Source organism: Mercenaria mercenaria, chromosome 9 (assembly GCF_021730395.1).
Source record: "Mercenaria mercenaria strain notata chromosome 9, MADL_Memer_1, whole genome shotgun sequence".
Taxonomy (NCBI): Eukaryota; Metazoa; Mollusca; class Bivalvia; order Venerida; family Veneridae; genus Mercenaria; species Mercenaria mercenaria.
The window spans coordinates 65,298,524-65,318,279 of NC_069369.1; the positions used below are offsets into that span (position 1 = coordinate 65,298,524).

At 34.6% G+C, this 19,756-nt stretch overlaps 1 protein-coding gene across 2 annotated transcripts; it reads left to right on the forward strand.

Annotated features, from left to right (window-relative positions):
• The first annotated feature begins 13,663 nt into the window (after positions 1–13,663).
• On the forward strand, positions 13,664–16,337 carry LOC123547323 (E3 ubiquitin-protein ligase TRIM33-like). 2 transcript variants are annotated; one of them, XM_053552066.1, is made up of 3 exons: positions 13,664–14,213; positions 14,456–14,547; positions 15,274–16,337. In XM_053552066.1, exon 3 carries the CDS (start codon positions 15,359–15,361, stop codon positions 16,286–16,288), a length of 930 nt encoding a protein of 309 aa, XP_053408041.1. In that variant the 5' UTR covers positions 13,664–14,213; positions 14,456–14,547; positions 15,274–15,358; the 3' UTR covers positions 16,289–16,337. The 2 variants fall into 2 exon arrangements, with proteins under 2 accessions (XP_053408041.1, XP_053408040.1); XM_053552065.1 differs by having other exon boundaries at positions 14,456–16,337.
• The last annotated feature ends 3,419 nt before the right edge of the window (positions 16,338–19,756 follow it).

Genomic DNA, 19,756 nt, shown 5'->3' on the forward strand with positions numbered 1-19,756 from the left:
ATAACCGCCCAAGCTTTGTTCCAAAACCTGAAAGACATGTCTCTGTAAGGCCGTACATATATTGTGTAATTTATGTATCAAATACCTTCAAAGTAGCGAATGAGACCCGTCACCAATGTACAAAATTTTGAAATATCTGTAGAAACAGTTTTAGCTTTTTACCCTTTCAAATAACGCCTTGTCTTGTCGTGAGCAAAAATGTGCAAGGTTCTTTAGAGATTTGTCTTATCAATTAAGATATTTGATTATAATCAAATCTGTAACAAACAATTTACCATGGTTTTGCCATGTGATGTATTATAATGATTATTTGATAACAAGGACATCGACTTATCATCCTTGTTTAAATACATTCAGTCTCACCTTACTGTTTCCGCACCTTCCTGCGGACATAAATACTAGTAACGAAACGGGTATCGGTAATAATATCCTTACTATCATATTTTCATTGGAAATTATAACTGATTCGCTGAAACAGGGAAATATTATTGAAACAGTTTCTATAATAAATAATTATTTATTTCTGTATCATCGGTTTACATTCATGTTCAGGAACGTAAATCACAGAAATATAAAAATACGTAATTTTTCAAATATTGGTAAAAATACCCTCGGATTCAATATCAGAAAGGGCTTCATAATTTCAGTAATGTTTTTCGATTATCAATACTTGAAACTATGCATTTTCTTTTAGTTAATAAATTTTTACGATATTAGTTTCTGCATAAAATGCTCAATAATTTAAAACTCTATAATATGTAAGTTGAATTTATTTATTAATTTATTCATTTAGTTAGTTATTTATTTATCATTTATTTATTTTTATTTATTTATTTATTTATATATTTCATCAATGTACCTCGGATGAGAGAGTTTAGAAAATGTTCGATTGATTTAAATTTACTAATAAATTTAAGGAAACTTTTTATCCTGTTTTGGAATTTGTAAATATAAATCTATAAGAAGATACTGTGGTATTTCATTTTCACTCCTTGTGTACTAGGTTGAATGAAGTTAACGTATAGAAATCAATTAACCACCAACTGGTCATTATCCTAAAATCGGTTATGGAAATCCATAGTAAGTTTTACGTATGTCATGACTCATTAAATCTTACTAAAAACAACATTTGATTTTCAAGTGTGAACGAATTATAACATAACATGGTTTTCATAGCAAATAATGTTAATTTTTTGTTCTACAAAGAAACACACTTGCGGTGTACTGAGTATTTCAATCGGTTTTCATAGAAGGCATATTTAGTATTAAAACATAATTTATACATTAAACTCTTAATCTTGTAAAACTTGTTACATGAACACATGGTTGTATAAGAAACAATGAAAATGTAACGTAATATATATATATTTTGAATTCACTATCAATGAAACATCATTTTTATTTCCTTCTTCTTTATCATGCACGTAAGCGACAGTATTAAAACAGTCTTGGTGATATATACAATTAATGCAAATAACACACTTTTTCTGTAAGTCTAATATAATAGATATTCTCCCGAATAAAGCAATTGAAAGTACAGTATATTTATATACTTTATTAAATGTATTGATATAATTGTTATAGTATTTGTTTCATTAAGGTAAAAAAGTTATTTATAACTAAAAAAGTATGATGAATTAAATGCTTATTATTACTAGTCTTTGCTAAACTAAAACAAAACTCAAACACAGTATGTAAGGCCAGACAAACGTTTATTTGCTAAATTTTGCAACCGGAAGTATAAACTTACACTACACATATATTATTGTTCAACAAACGCAAGCTTCTCTTCAATTTCTACCGCAATTTTAACTAATAAATCAAATGCTGCAAAATTCATGCTTAATCTAAAGGTGGATAATCAGATTTTGGCCATGTAACGGATTTGTTCGTTTAGCATCTGATTATTTAAACTCATTTATGTTCACTTAACACTTAATACAGATTAGATTTTCACTGGAGGTATTTTTAAAATTTCATTTTCCTATCCTGGTTGCCCAACCAAGATAGAGTTATTTTATCATAAGTATAAATTTGATAAACATACTTTGCCTAAGGAAATGTATAAATATTAGACATATTGTAATATATTTGTAAAATATTTGCATTAAAAATTATGTATTTAGATGGAATTCATTAGAAACGCAAGTTTGAAAAATTATTATTACCTCCCTTTGCCTATATTGGTTGCGCAACCAAGATAGATTGGAAATAAATGAATTCAGAAGCTACACACAGCTTTTAAACTTTCATTTTGGTTCAGATTGTTCAATGGTTGATATGTCTATCAAATGCAAATGTAAAACTAGACATTGTATCGAAATAAAAAGAAATACCCAGCTTTTTATATACTTTCATATTAAAGGGGAGCAATTACAAATTTTTATAAAAATAATAAAATATACATTTCAAATAGGAATCTAACTCTATGTAATCGGTCTTTTTGTTCCTTAAATAATTCTCTACCAGAATATACAAAAAGTAAAAAATGTCATTAAATGTTGTTTAAATGTGACTGACCACCTTTAAGCCTTGCTTATCTGTATATCAAATGAAATAAACACTTTTATAATTAATTTGACTCGCATTGCAACCCGGCTCGCCCAGTAAAAACCAGATTACTGGAAACATGTGCCCGTTTGTCAATTGCCAGTTTGCTAATATCGGACCCCATTTTTTCTGCACCGACGTATGCTACCATGCATAATTCATGCAAAACATATTAAAGCTACTCGCCCATAGTTTGGGTAAAAATTTTCAACATGTTTATTTCCACCAAGTTTGGCATAAAATGTATATATGACACTGAAAAATGATAAAGTGAGTGAAAAAGAGAACAAATATTTGTAACAATGCAAGGAAAATATAAAATTAAATTATTTCAAAAGCACTGAAACGGTTTACTACCTTAAACTGTGCACAACAGTTTTGATTATTTATAAGGATATCTTGCAAAACTCTTATGTCAATAAGTTTGTACCACTGGTCACTTTCAGGGAACTTACACTTTTATGGATTTTTGTGAAAAAAAACATTCACCTAAAATGTTTAGGCGAGTCCCTTTTAAAGCAAAATGATTTACACGAAGTTCTCTGTTTGAAATCGTCTGGTCGGATGACCACATACATATCATTTTTTATACATTGTTATAATGTCTCAATTCAATAAACACGTCTGGCCAATTTCACCCTGTTGAGTACTTAATGCGATATACAATAATTTCACGCTATTACTATCGAAACGCGTTAAATTTTAGTCTTTGCTAAACTACAATAAAACAAAAACACCGTATGCAAGGCCACTGGCACCAGATCAGAAAGAAAATGCCTCCGTACCTGTAATACCCTACCCCTAGGTATTCTATAAGAACCATGGTCAGGAACGGGAGAATATACTAACCCGTTTCAATCGCGCATTTCATACCTAAAACACGCAGTGCGGTAAATGTGTACTATGGATATCAAACAAGTGGTAATTTATCTTCCATTGTGTACCGGTCACTTTTTTTTTCAATACATCTTATCTTAGAAAAACAACGCGTAGTTTATAGTTATTTCAACGTTACACAAAAAACTTGCTTGAACTTCCCTGATGAAGTTCCGTTCTAAGTTACAAAACCATTCAGATTGGCTGTTGTGAAAATGTATGTCAATCGTCATTTTACTACACGTGTTCGCTAAAATGTTGAAAATGCAGCATAAATGTGCAAAATGAATAAAATAAACAGAATAGATGCAGACCAATGTACAATTTAAAATTAAAGATTATATACAAGATGAATTCCATTCATCATTTCGAGTTTTAGTGTAAAATTGTGATTTTTTAAATTCTGTTTTTGTTTGTTTACGTTTCGCCAAACATGTGCACACTGCCGTGACCTCTAGACCGGATGTTCATTAGGGAAGGTCAAGCAAGTTTTTTCAGTAACGTTGACGAAAGCATAAAATATGTTGATAATCTCAGCAATATGGAATACTGAGACAATGTGACTGGTGCACGATGGAAGATAAATTATTGCTTGTTCAATATACTAGGTAGCCATTCATCCAACTGCGCGTTTAAGTTGAGAACTGGTTAGTGCACTTTCCCGTTCATGACCATGGTTCTTGTAGAATACCTAGGGGTAGGGTATAACAGGTACGGAGGCATTTTCTTTCTGATCTGGTGCCAGTGTGCAAGGCCAGATGAACATTAAGAATATCGAAAAGAACGGGCTTGCTAGTGGTTGTGTAAACAATTTGATATAATTATAAACCCACTGGTCAAGTGAGTTATGTGCTCGAGAAAAAACGTAACGTGGTGGTACCCCTCTTTAATATCAACAGTATACAGAAAATCACCTTTTGAAAAAAAAGTATGTTTCGCTTAATCATGATTTTATACTTAAATAGCCGTGGATTGATGTGCCTGCAATCCAAAACCAATCTTTTACTACGTCGTCTGTTCTATGCGACAGACAGTTAATGGGTTAACTACATATGGCACCTCTGTAACTTCTTCTGTGTAACCTCTCTTTTTGCGCAACCTTTATATAGAAGGGTTCTAATCTCACTAGAAACAAAGTGACTATTTTTCCTAGTAGTCTAGTTATTTTCAAGTTCAACGGACTTTTGCAACGTTTTAAATGGTAACGTGTAGCCGTCCGGAACTACCATTAAAATATTCTGGCTAGGCCTCTCGCCACTGCTCAATGCGAGACTGTAATCTCCCATACGGAGACTCCTATATCTGAAGTATTCTTGATTTCAGAAATAACATATTTACGAAGAGCGTTCAAATATAAATGCAACTGAGGTTATATTGATCTTTACGAAATAATTAAAGGTATCGCCCAGAGGCTTCTGTAAACACATATCAGTGTAGCTGATCGTGTACACGAAAGCTAAAATGGTTGGGAAATGGTCACTTTTCACTAACCAAATATGGTCCTATATAAAGAACCGTTACATTCTTGGTACAGGGACAAAGGACATAATTCATGAAATATGTACTGTTAATGGTTAATGAAATGTCTTATACAGCAGTTACTCGATGGTGCAAGAAATTTAAAAGTAGTGTAATTTCATTTGAAGATGCGCCTCATGCACGCCGTCTAAAAACTGCAAAAGCCTAAAAAATGATTGCAAAAGTCAAAGAAATTGTAGCTACTGATGTAAGATTTACAATTAGGCAAATAGCTCGATGGACTTGAATCTCAGTAAGAGCTGCTCATACAATTCTCAATCGAGATTTGAAAAAGTAGGAAGATAAGTGAAAGATGGATACCCTATCTGCTTGCTCGTGGTTGTGTAAGAAGGGTGAACCTATGTTAACGACCGTAAACATGGATTTATGACCGTGAACATGGGTTTACGACCGTAAATATAGGTTCACGCTCGTGAACATAGGATAACGGCCAAAATTCGTAGTTGAATCGAAAACCTAGTTTATCAAACGTAAACCTGGGTTCACGTTCGTAAACTATGGTTTACGCTCGTTAACCCAAGTTCACGGTCGTAAACATTGGTTCACGTCCGTAAACTATGGTTCACAGCAAGTCAATTATCCAATAATTACGTTCTTGGTCGAAAAACTAGGATTATCAAATATTAACCTATATTTACGAGCGAAAACACATGATAACGGTCGTAAACCATAGTTTACGTTCTTGAACCCATATTTACGTTCGATAAACTAGGTTTCTCGATTCAACAATAAATTTCGGTCGTTATCCTAAGATTACGAGCGTGAATCTAGGTTTACGGGCGTGAACATGGGTTCACGATCGTAAACCATAGTTTACGAACGTGAACATAGGTTTACGACCGAAAATCATAGTTTTGTTCGAGAAATTTAGTTTCACGCTCGTAAACATAGATTCACGCCCGTAAACCTAGGCTCACGCACGTAAATATATGTTCATGTCTATGGCAAGCCAATTGTCCAATAATTACGTGAACCCCGGTTCACGGTCGAAAAACTAGGATTAACGATCGATCAACTAGGTTTTTCGAACGTAAAACTAGGTTTTTCAAATACTAACCTATACCGGGCGTAAACCATAGTTTATGCTCGTGAACCCAGGTTTACGTTCGATAAACTAGGTTTCTCGGTTGAACTATGAATTTCGGTCGTTATCCTATGTTTACGATCGTAAACTTGGCTTTACGAACGTGAACCTCTGTTTACGAGCGTGAACTAAGGTTTACTACGTTATCCTATGTTTTCGCTCAAAAAAATAGGTTAGTATTTGAAAAACCTGGTTTATCGAACGTAAACCTAAGTTCACGCTCGTAAACCCAAGTTCACGTTCGTAAACATAGGTTCACGCTCGTAAATATAGGTTCAGGTCCGTAAACTATGGGTCACGGTCGTAAACATAGGTTCACGTCCGTAAACATAGGTTCATGGCCGTAAACCCATGTTCACGCCCGAAATTCATTGTTGATTCTATAATCCTAATATATCGACCGTAAACCATGGTTTGCGTTTGATAAACTAGGTTTCTCGATTGAACTATCAGTTTCGGTCGTTTTCCTATGTTTACGATCGTTATCCTATGTTTACGCTCGTAAATCCCGGTTCATGCTCGTAAACCATAGTTTACGAACGAGAACCAATGTTTACGACCGTGAACTGGGGTTTACAATCGTGAACCTACATTAACGAGCGTGAACTATGGTTCACGGCGTTATCCTATGTTTTCGCTCGAAAATATAGGTTAGTATTCGAAAAACCTAGTTTTACGTTCGGAAAACCTAGTTTATCGATCGTTAATTCTAATTTTTCGACCGTGAACTAGGGTTCACGTAATAATTGGACAACTGGCTTGGCATATAGTTACAAATCGATAAACACGGTTTTACGAAGGTTAACTGTAGTTCACGGCCGTAAACCTAGGTTCACGCTTGTAAATATAGGTTCACGGCCGTTAACATAGGTTTACGGCCGAAATTGATAGTTGATTTCATAATCCTAGTATATCAATCGTAAACAATGGTTTACGTCCGATAAACTAGGTTCCTCAATTGAACTATGAATTTCGGTCGTTATCCTATGTTTACGACTGTAAACTTGGCTTTACGAACGTGAACCTACGTTTACGAGCATGGACTTTGGTTTACGACGTTATCCTATGTTTTCGCTCGAAAAAATAGGTAAGTATTTGAAAAACCTGGTTTATCGAACGTAAACCTAAGTTCACGCTCGTAAACCCAAGTTCGCGTTCGTAAACATAGGTTCACGCTCGAAAATATAGGTTCAGGTCCGTAAACTATGGTTCACGGTCGTAAATATAGGTTCACGTCCGTAAACATAGCTTCATGGCCGTAAACCCATGTTCACGCCCGTAATTCATTGTTGATTCTATAATCCTAATATATCGACCGTAAACCATGGTTTACGTTTGATAAACTAGGTTTCTCGATTGAACTATCAGTTTCGGTCGTTATTGTATGTTTACGATCGTTATCCTATGTTTACGCTCGTAAACCCCGATTCACGCTCGTAAACCATAGTTTACGAACGTCAACCTATGTTTACGACCGTGAACTGGGGTTTACAATCGTGAACCTACATTTACGAGCGTGAACTATGGTTTACGGCTTTATCCTACGTTTTCGCTCGAAAATATAGGTTAGTATTCGAAAAACCTAGTTTTACGTTCGAAAAACCTACTTTATCGATCGTTAATCCTAGTTTTTCGACCGTGAACTAGGGTTTACGTAATTATTGGACAATTGGCTTGCCATACATGTCAGTCATGTAACTATCTGCTTGCCTCAGTTTGTCCATTACTTTAGTGTTCACCATGACAGTCACATTTTCGCTCTGAATAATGATCAATATTTTCCTTCTTTTCTGTAATTACATTGAAATGTTATGCGGAATGTACGAAAATTGATGATGGTAACTAATGTTATAGGGAATATAGTTTGGTGAAAGGTTACTTATTACGGCCAAAATTTTCAAATAAAAATTGGGCAGTTTGATGTGTAATACATGTTTTTCAGTTTCCGTTGATAATTTGTTACTATATACTAAAACTAAGGTATGAAATTGTTCAAATTTCAGTAGAAAAATGTGGTTTCTTAAATTAAATTGATGTTACCATGGAAACGAAGCCCGTGACCTATATGTCTAAATGTAAAATTCAAAACCGTTGACACTGGTCTATTTAAGGAGCTTTGGCTTTTTATTTGCATTTCAACAATATCAATGAGATTGTTAGCAGCGTGCAGAACAATTTTTTCATAAAAATGTCAGACGAAGGGTACTGCTGCAAGTATTTCATGTTTAAATATGTGCAAATAACTCGAAAATAATACTTACGTTAGAAATAAGATGTTTTAAAGCTACATTGATAAGAAAGATAATTTTATTTAATATTTTTATGCGAAATTACGAAAAAAAAGATATAAGCTATTTTAAACATCTCTGTTGCCATGGTTACTTTAAACTTTAAGAAAAATAGTAAAGTGCTTGGTATTTTGCTAATAAAATTACCCAAACATTCCATGTTGGTCATTAACAGAATGGCACTGAAGCCGTCGAAAAACGCGTTTTCATACACAGTTGTTTAGAAATGAGAGAAAATGCGTTACCATGGAAACACGAGCCCCGCGTCATATACATTTTAGGCTTATATAAGAAAGCTTACACGCATACTAGAAAAATTATCAATTATGCAGACTCTTACGGATAACAAATCAAAATACACTGAAAAGTATTAAATATCCGTATTTTCCTTCTTTCAATATGAAATACCTTTGGAGGGTCATGTACTTCAAACCTTGATAAAAATTGTACTTGAAGGGACAGAGATAAACGAAAATGAGATTGTAGCAGTTAAAACATTAAATTACACGAAATACAAAGAATTCTGCGGTTCAACTAATTTGAATTTACCCTGGTAACACGGTAACCTACCTCCTTAAAAGTGGTCAAAAATAATTCCATATTTAGGTTTTATTACTTGACATAAATAACATTACAGTAAAATATACGAGGCTCCAGAAAAAAATATTTGAGTAAACTTCTGATACTTTAATGTAGGAAAAGTAAATTATATTGACCTTCTTTTATCTCGATTTACTTGTTCTTTTTTTTTACTGGAATGGATGGAACTTGTGCTTTAGTAGGTGCGTATCGATGAGAATACAAGGGAAAAAGATACATGTATTGGGCAGGTAATAGTAACACCGGACACTATGTCATTTTACGACTTGTTTTGATAATACAAACAGAATACGAAATGATAAAACATTTCAGCAAATGAAATTACTATGACCAAGGTGGCATTCCAAGCGTGGCATGATGAAACGCTAGTGCATTAGGTAACAGTAATAGTAAACTTTATTATACGTCATGTGATCGTCTTATCGTTCAATGCAAACAGCTAAACAAATTTTAACTATAAATGCAGCGTTGCGTTGTTTGCAAGTCGGATGTATTTCGATTTACGAATAATCAGTGACTAAATTAAGATAACACGTACTCAATCCATAAGTTAGATTCCTTTACATTTAGTGCAAATATTCTTAAAGCAATTATAATAAAAGGAGGCAGATGTTGTGATGGAAAGTGTTGAGTCCTGAAAAATATATGTAAGACGGATGCAAGGGAACGTTAACGGTTAAACATTTAAGTCATATTTGTCTTATTTATTTGCATTTAGTGTTTTTTTTTTTTCAAAACTTGTATTTCATTGTTGTCCGAAGCTTAGATTACTCAACTTTAAATTACTGGCTGTCTACTAGTCAAAATAATTCGACGGTCAGATTTGTGACGGGCAGTCTAACCGTCAAAACTTCGAAGGACCAAAATAATTGAGGATAAATCACAGTACACAGTCGTGTAAAGTTATTGGTTTTTATTGGATCCCTAAACTACACAAAACTTCATATAAAGCTCGATTCATTGCAAATTCAACCTTCTGCACTACAAAAAATATTTCTCTACTCTTGACTTCTTGTCTTACTACTATAAAAGACCATGTACAGAAGTATTGCTCCAAGGTATATGAGAACTCGGGTGTTAATCTGTTTTGGTCCATCAAGAACTCTGGAGATGTTATCAAAAAGCTAATAAACAAACACATCAACTGTTCGAGTACAAGTACTTATGACGTTTCTACTCTTTATACTATTTTTTACCACATAATCTTATTAAAGAAAAATTGGTAGCTTTAATTGAGAAGACATTTGCAAGAGAACCCGTTAATTATCTGGCATGCAATGAAACTAGAGCATTCTTTTCTAACAGTAAATTTAAGAGATACAACCTATGGAGTTGTGATCAGGTTTGTGAAGCTCTAAGGTTTCTATGAGATATCATATTTATCAAATTTGGCAATAAAACTTACAGACAAGTAATTGGTATCCCGATGGGAACTAACTGCGCTCCACTTATTGCTGATTTATTCTTAACTGTTATGAATGAGATTCCATGCTAAGTTTATCCATTGAGACACAATTTGAAATTATTGAAGCTTTTAATGGAACCTCGAGGTATCTTGATGATATTTTTAATATGGACAACCTATATTTTTTCAGAAATGGTGAAACACATTTACCCAAAAGAGTTACAGCTTAACAAGGCTAAAAAACAAAGAAAAATATCAAACAGGGAATGCCACGCACCAAAAACGCAGCCTCCCCAAAACGAAACCCCCAGCACGCAGACGCGCGCACCACACACACATACACACACACACGCACACACACCCAAAGCCAACACATAAGGACAAAACGAACAACACACACGCGCACAAAGCCAACACATAAGACGAAACGAACAAACAAAGGAACACAGTGGGGCACCGCCTTGGAACGGTCAGTGGCAAAAACACCACTGGGGAGCTTAAACCGGTTTATGGTGCACCTAACCTCACTCTTACCCCCACCATGTTCCAAAGACATGGGACAGTGTAAATAAAAGTAATCCCCTCCAGGTGAATCTCTTACACACGTAATGGAAACAAAAAGGCATGGCATGTAAAACACAAAAATGCTCGTGTATAAATATATAAAAAACAAACCTTAAGAACCAAAAACGTATGTACTCAATGCCTTTTCAGAAGACAGAGCAACAAGAGAAACACCGACGAAACAGGCCAGAAGACAAATATCAAAACAGTTCAGTCCTGGTAGGATTTAAAAACTGCTCATCATAGAGTCCTCCCCCTCTTCCATCAGACGCAATCAAAGAGGGAAGCGTAGTGTCCAACTGTAAACGGGTTGAACACTAAACATGCGGTATGTCTCAAAACAGTTGGGTCGTAACCTCTTTTAATAAAACGGTTGATAATCTTTCCAAATACATTTGGAAAATTACCGTGACCCAAGATCTTACGAAGTTTGTAAACCACATCCCCATAAAAAACGGGTTTAGAAATACCTTCTCGCAGAAGTGTCTTTAAATTACTATTGAATTTTAAAACTAAATCAGAATTACGATAATAAAATTTAGCAAAATATTTACGCAATTTGTAATAACGGTAGCCTTGCTGAAGAAGTTTACCTGTAATATATTGATTACGTTCATTGAAATGCTTGACATGACTACACGTTCGGGCAAACCGAATTAATACTTCAGATTTAGAAGTTTCATTTTTGGACTTAAATTTAACAATTGTAAATAATAATCTAGAAACGAAAATATATGATAAAAGAGACGATTTTAATTTTGAAATTGTCAACTTCCCCCACCTTGATGGAGATGTCCCTCGAGCAACAACATACGGTGTCTATATTTCACAACTTATTCATTTTGCAAGAGCTTGCTCAAAGATAAAGAGATTCTTCATATCAACAAAAAGCTATTCGTTATCATAAGCTACAGAAAGCTTTCAGTAAATTTTACTACAAATCGTCTGAACTGTTAGAGAAATACCGGTAAAATACTAACCTAAAACACTTCTTAAAACTTGGACTTACACAACCGGAATATTATGGAGATGAAGTTTATAAAATTCAGAAAATTAAACATAGTCCTTATTTTAATCAGATATTTGTAAAATGTGTTAAAAAGTTTATCAAAAAAAGAATACGATGCGAACATCGTGAAGCACAGACCGTGTTTGATGATTGGCCCCTCTACGGTTAATCGCTACGCTTTCCTAACTGATGGTGCGATGACTAATAAAAGTGTAAGACTCCATGATGCTTTTCTCTTAAATCAGGAGGGAGTGGAATTTTGTCTTGCAGTTTTCTTAGTCGTGCGCTTAAAAGTTAGGCTCTTGGTGCTCTGACTTCAGACAAGTTGTTGAGTACATTGGTGTAATTGTACCTTAGATTTACCTTAACTTTATGTTTTACTTAATATGAGCTGGTATTGTTTTCGTTAATGTAACAGCCTTTCTCAGCGGGGATTTTATTTACATTGTGTTGTCTAACTTGTTGAAACAGGGTAAGTGCGAGGTTGACATGTCCTAAACGCGTTTAAACCCTCAGTTTTCTTTATATATGTTACTGACCGTTCCAAGGCAGGGCCCGTATTTTCAACTTGTGTTATGTCTGTCTTGTAATTTGTGTTGCGTATGTTGTCTTGTTTGTTGTTAATGTTTCTTTCCTCTTTCTTCTCACTCCCCCTATCGCCCCCATCCTTTCCGCTTGCAATTGTGCTCCCTTGTTTTGGCATCCCCTCCTCCTTTACTATGAGAAAGATATCGTGCCCACCTTGATTTTGGCTGCCGGAATCCTAAGGCGGTGCCCGAGTGTTATTTTTCCTGCTTATGTGTGCTTGTGCGTCTGTGTGTCTTGGGCGGTGAAATACAGTGTTGTTATATCTTACTTGTCTGTTTGTCAATGTTATTTAGTTGTGTGTGGGCGTGTGTGTTTGTCTTTGGTACATAAACGTCTGCGCAACTGTGATTTACGTTGTTGTGTAACTGTGATCTAGGAACGTAGCTTTCCCTTTGTATATTCATCCTTGTTCTACATTCCGCTTAAACCCCTCCCCCACCCCCTTTCTACCCCTTACCCCTTCCTCCCCCTCTATAAAAACTGAAACTGCTTTATTTGATTAGACGCCTAATTTTACACATAGTATATTCACCGGCGTTGTACATTAAATTATACCAGATTTATATAGCGCCAAAGGCGCTTTACATAGTTCAAATGCAGCCACACAGGGCGCATAATTCATCCTCTACTAGTACAGACACAGAGCGATCTGACCAGAGGAACAGAGTGAGACAAAGCCCCCACGACAGAGAGATCAGAAATCAGATACAGGCTTATCCGGCTAACTTAGCCTAGCTCGTTTCGAATAGACAGCCTAGTTCTTTAACGTGCCCAGTGTATAGCACTGATACACGCAAGGATTGCCTGGGTTCCTGACCAGTACACCTCTAGTTGGGTGGGAAACACTGAAAAGCGTTTCTGAAAATTCCCGAGTAGCTGCCGGGGATCGAACCCCGACCTCAGGAATGGAAGGCCAGTGTGCAAACCACTGAGCTATCCGTCCAGCTTCTTTTTGTTGTGGGCCTACTTTGCAAATACGTGGCTCTGAAGCTGTGATTGTGGTGCTCTGTGCTTCCGGGAAATCTACCCTTACCTATTATATTTTTTGCCGTGTAGAGGCGGTAAACGTTAATCGTGTACAGTACATATATAGGTTTTCGAAATTATTTGATTTACATAAATCAAAGAGTAATTGAATTCCCTTTTGATATGTAGCCGGGTCATATTTTCCAGATCATATGACATGTTGGTTATGTCTCTCTCATTGCTGCTTTCCGATGTTTTTATCTCTTTGGGTATATATATCAATTGGTCTCGTGAGTACTTTGATTATACTTACTGGTCTTGCGAGTACTTTGATTTTATTTGTGGTCATGTGATTATCAGAAGTGTATGACGTCGTTCTCCCAGGTAGTTTGAGTAAAGGAACTGTTGTGCAGAACTGTGGTTGACGAATGTTTTATTTCTGCCACTTCTTTATCTGCTTGCCTTGAAAATGCATTTCATGCATTTACTATAGCTTTAAGAGGTAACTTTGCAATGGCTGGAATGATTATTTATTATTCAGTTTTGGTGCTATTTAATGATTTAGCGCGCTGTCTTTGTGTTCCAAAATGGCGGTCAAAACTTCTGAACTTCTATTTATAACATGCAAGTATTAATATCTAAATCATTGTTCACAGTATCAGCATCACGTGTGGCAGATGTGTGGAGAGAAACTGTGCAGACCAGTGTCACTGTGTGTATAAAGGATTAAGATCCCCTAGATCTGTAAGTTAGCCTTTATATTAACTTGTGAACATTATACATGTTTTGTATGCATTATTTTATGACATGCATAGTTAAGGCATTAGACCACTATTGTGCATAAACTGTGATTTTATATAAATGAGATATTTATCAGTACAGAATGTTTAACTGAGAACATTACCTATGTATTATGCACATGTACAGTTACTTAACTGTTTACTTTGTTTATATTTAAATGTGGTTGCAATTGTTTGTTATTTCAGTGCCTGGAATGTATACATCACCTTAACAGACATCTGAAGAAATATATACCATATGAACTGATAGAAGAAGTGTTGTTATACTTGTATACTTTGTGAGTGTTTGATAATGACAAAGGGACAGAAGTACAACAGATACATGAAAGTTTTATTTGAATTTATCTCATATTCGCAACAAAATCAGCATTTAAACCCAATTCGGCAGCTGTGACAACTTCATCGAAAATTTCCACTACTATTTTGGTCTTTCGAGTGTTTGACGCGAGTGGAGATATTGCCCATATGAAAAATAACTCAGTATTTCCTAGGATCGTGTCAAATTAGTTGGACCTGTCGTCTGCCAAATGAATAGCAAACTGCGTGGCTTGCAAAATAGTCGTGTCATTACCACCTTTATGAAAACGTTTTATAACTTCACTAAATTCAGTTGCCAAGTTGCCATGACCTAATATCTAGGAAATCTGTAAATAATCAGGTTTTGATAGACCTTCTCGCAGAAGCATCTTTAATTTGGTGTTAATCTGAATTACGATAATAACATTAAGTAAAGTATATACGCAATTTCTTATAATGATAGGCCTGAAGAAGAACTTTATTTGTAATATATTGATTAAATTCTCGCCACATGAATCAGAGGTTGAGGACGAACGCCATTAGATTTGTTGCCTTCTTTTAACCATCGCTGGATACAAACATGTGCTGATGTTAGTGTATTGTTCGAATCTTGTATAATGTAGAAATATCTTACTGACACTGATTTACATATGCTGAAATTAAACACGAGGGTTTTCTATGATAGAAAAAATGCGTTTTCATTTCAGGTAAAAAGAAAAGTGCTTAAGATGGTTCTGTAAACACAAATTCCACAGATTTAGGTCTACATTTAAAAGCATATGGTCGAACAAAATGTCTGTCAGTAACTTACTTTCTTGTGAGCCTTGCAGATATCGAGGTTTAACCTCGTCAGCTGTGAAGTACTGTAAATCTTGTCAAGAGCAATTATGTAAAGACTGTGTAGATTTTCATAAATCGTTCAAAGTAACACGAGATCATTTATTGGTTAATACGGAAGATCAGAATTTTCTTAAACTATGCCTGAATGTGGAAAACCTTCGAATATGTAAAGAACATTTAAACAAGCAAACTGAGTTCTACTGTTTGACTCATAATGCATTTCTGTGCAGTTTGTGTTTGCTTAAATCTGAACAACACAGGAACTGTATCAGTGAAATTGTTGAAATTGAATGTGTTGGTAAATCATTAATTGGCAGTAAATTTACAGACACTGCTAGAGGAGAATTTCGAAATATGATTGTAAGTGCTCGTCACATTGTTAATGGAATGACTGAAGCTAAGGACACAACAAGTAAGAGTGTCGAAGCCATCAAATCTGAAGCAGATGCCCTTCGTCGTAAAGTTTTTGAAGTGCTTGATGAACAAATCCAGAAAATTGTCAAAAAAGCAGCTACGGTTAATAAGGAGAATAATGATACGTATGCAAAAACAATTGAAAACCTGGAGAAAGTAATTAAAGAGGCTGAGGACAATGAAAAAATATCTGAAACCATTTTACAGTCAGGAACACCAGCAGATGTCTTCAGATGCTTGATTTCTGTCCTTCAACAAATGGGGGATTTTAAAATTGAGACAGATCAACTCAGTAAAGGTAACTACAAAAAAGAAATTGTTACCATGGTAAAATCAGATTTGATGAAACAGTTAGAAACACATGAAAAACCTTTAATTGATTTTCATGTACGCTCGTCAAAGATCACATTCTGTCCTGCATTTCCAAATGGAGGTATTAAGAACACAACTTACTGCATTACTGAATGAAAACCGACAAAGTGTAGTAACTGAAGATGTAAAACAAAAAGGTAAAGTAAAAATGGAGGAAGCTACTTCAGTCTTCCGCGAGCATACTTTCACGACAGAACGTGACTTAGAAAAATTGACCGAGCAGTGTATGCAGAAGACGGCAGAACAAGATAATAAATCATCTATGTCAGAAATACTAAGAAATTCTGACGAAGCTACAGAACAAAGGAAAAGCAACATCAAGAAGCTAACAAAATGTCAGCAGGAAATTGTTGCTAACTGCGAACTGGAACTTAAACATAGTTACAGCTTTAATGTTTCACCACCAGACAGCAAGGTGCCATGGTTTGGTGGAATAGCGATTCTACCAAACGAATGATTACTTTTATCGGATTTGAATAATTCTAGACTTATTCTTTTAGACGATGACAATAAAGTGTTATTGACAAAGAGTCTTAAATATGAACCTGGAAATATTTCTCTCCTAAATACAAATTGTCTGGCTATTTGTCTTATGAAAACGAACCAAATCCTTTTGATTGACATAAGCAATCACGAATTGAGGGAAAAGAAATATTTGCAGACAAAGTACCATCCAAAATGTGTACAGCCGGTGGCCGGCAAGATGTTAGTTTCGTCTCAGGATGGAAATGGTGAATGGAATTTGGATCTTATGACGATTGAGGGGAAAATTTGTCGAAAAATAAAATACAGAATGTTCGACGGCTACAAAATTGCAATCCAAACATTATCGGGTGTAACGGGAGATTTTCGTATAGTACAGTGCTGTGAGATTACAAGTAATCTGCAGTGCTTTGGCTCTGATGGTTCCTTTGTCTTCGATTATGGTGTTGAACGGGGAACGTCCGTAGTCACAGACTCAAATGGTTGAATATTTGTTATACGTTATACTGGCGATGTTCAAGTACTGAGTCCAAATGGCCAGTATTTGCTAAAACTCCACAGTAAAACTATGTTCAAAACAAAGTTTGCAGCGTTCAATCAGACGACAGATAAATTATTCATAACCACGTATAAAGAGCCAAAAATTCATGTTTTGAATGTTAAACGAACGGTTATTCTCTAGATGATGTTCTGACTGCCGCTGATGTGAAACTAGGAGTATGGTTTGCAACGCAGTATACAAAAAGTTATCACAAAAACATAGCCGTTAGTTTGTAACAAAATATTGACAAATGCACAAGCGTGATAACTTTATCTCAAAATGAGATAAACGTTTACACAAAAACTTGAGCCGATAACCTCGGTGCAAAATATAGGACAATTAATAAATATACATTTAAAGTTTTAAATCCGAATGTGCATGTAGAAACAATTGAAAGTGTTTTTAAATGAACATTGAAATTATCTTTTTTAAATCAGTATAGCATTACCGAAGAAAAACGTAATCAAGATGTGTGATATATCTTTCCACAAATACCGTGTTTCCAAATATATATGCGATGATATAGATATTCATATATTGTATTATTCGTATTAGTTAATTAATATATAGTATTTAAAGAGTGTGTTGAGCAGCTTTGATTAACAATATATGATGTTCTAAAATGTTCCCATGGATGCATGCGTGAATGTGTTTTACTTTCTAATATATTCATTTTTCTTTCTTAAAAACACTAATAAAAATCACATCGTTTCCTGTTGTATAACAATGAACAATCAAGTGCTTTCTGTGCCTGTTCGTTCGGGTCAATCCAACTTTTCATAAAAATGTATACAGTACAACCTGTATTAAGAGACCACATGCAGGTACTCTTATTGATTACTAGTTCTTTGGAAATTTTTCAAAAACGGAGCGAGCGAGCGAAATTTTTATTATGTTTTTTTTCTCAATTTGACTTATTGCGGGCAGGTATGTTTTTGATGGAGTGAGCGGGATATTTTCATATTTTCATACATTTGTATTTATTTTGATAACTGGAAAAGCACGTTTCCAAATAATACCATTGTTAAGCATACACTGGTCTACGAAAGTAGTACATTTACAGACAGTCTGCAAAAACAAATACATTTACATAATATGTATGAATTTAAAGATTAGAAGTATGGAATCTACCACAATTACATTTGTCCTCACATGTTAAAATTAGTTATGTTGCTTATGGTACGCATGAATAAAGAACAGCTCTGATTTCAGCCATTTGTGCTAGGAATGTTTACATTTACAGGTAAAATGATAGTCAGCAAAAATGACTGAACATGTTCTCAGAAATGGCTTGTACTTGTCACAACAACCAGTGTGGTGTAGAAAATATTGGAAAAATATAAAATCTGGATATCAATTTTTGTTGCCATAGAAAGAGTTACCACAGTTTTAAGTAATTTGGTGCTGAAAAATTATCAAGATTTTATGTTTAAAAAAAACACGTTTTAATCTTAATTGTCAATTAAAGTAAACGAAGACCCATTAATGTATCAGAATACTCTGATGCACTCCTTTCATATGAAAGTCTCAGTATTGATCACTATGACAATAAAAAGTTTTGGAGTTGAAAGTACATAAATACATCAAATTTGCAAGGAAAAGAAACATGCAAACTTATGCATATCTCACAAGCCTATAACAAAAAAAAAGCACACAAAAATGTCCTTACTGAACTTAGAAACAATACAAAATGTAAAGTGGTTCATAGGTGGTTGGAGAGATAAGCGTTGGGACAGTTTTATAACAGTTCACACTATAAAACACTGCATATAAATTAATGATTAGGAAAGTGCATCATCTGGAGATAGGAAATGTTGACACTTTGGTCATATTCTGCCAGTATATGAAGAGATAACATACAATATATTAGTATTTCCAATTCCTAAATCGTCCGAGAAAAAATATCCGCTTTCATGTGATCGTTGGTGTACAAAGAAAACATACCTGCCAAAAGTAGCCATTTTAATTAAAATACAATTTAATATATAAGTATTTTACCTATTAGCGATAATGGTTCTTATCTTCACTATCCGCGTTCTGTTACATTTAAGTCCCTTTAAGTGTTTAGAGGTTAATATAATAATAGGAATTATTGGGTAAGAATAAATTTCTTCACGCATTACACTTTTTTCAATTCTTAAACTATATATTCAGCATCTTTAAAAAGTTCTGGATTTATGACGAGATTTCCATATTAATATTTTAAAAAAAAATATTTAAAAAGTAATAATATTGTGTATCCTTCTGCTCAAAGAAACGTATTCAGTGCGAAAATTGAAATTTTTAATATTATTATTATTATTATTATCATAATCATTATACCAGATTTATATAGCGCCCTTTTCATGATAAGCACGTTCAAAGGCGCTTTACATAGCACAAACGCAGTCACGCAGGGCGCGATATTCATCCTTTACTAGTACAGACATTGAGCGATCTGACCAAAGGAACAGAGTGAGATAAAGCCCCCAGAACAGAAAGAGAGAGAAATCCTTCTTAGGTACAGGCCTGACCGGCGAACTTAGCCTAGCTCTTTGCGA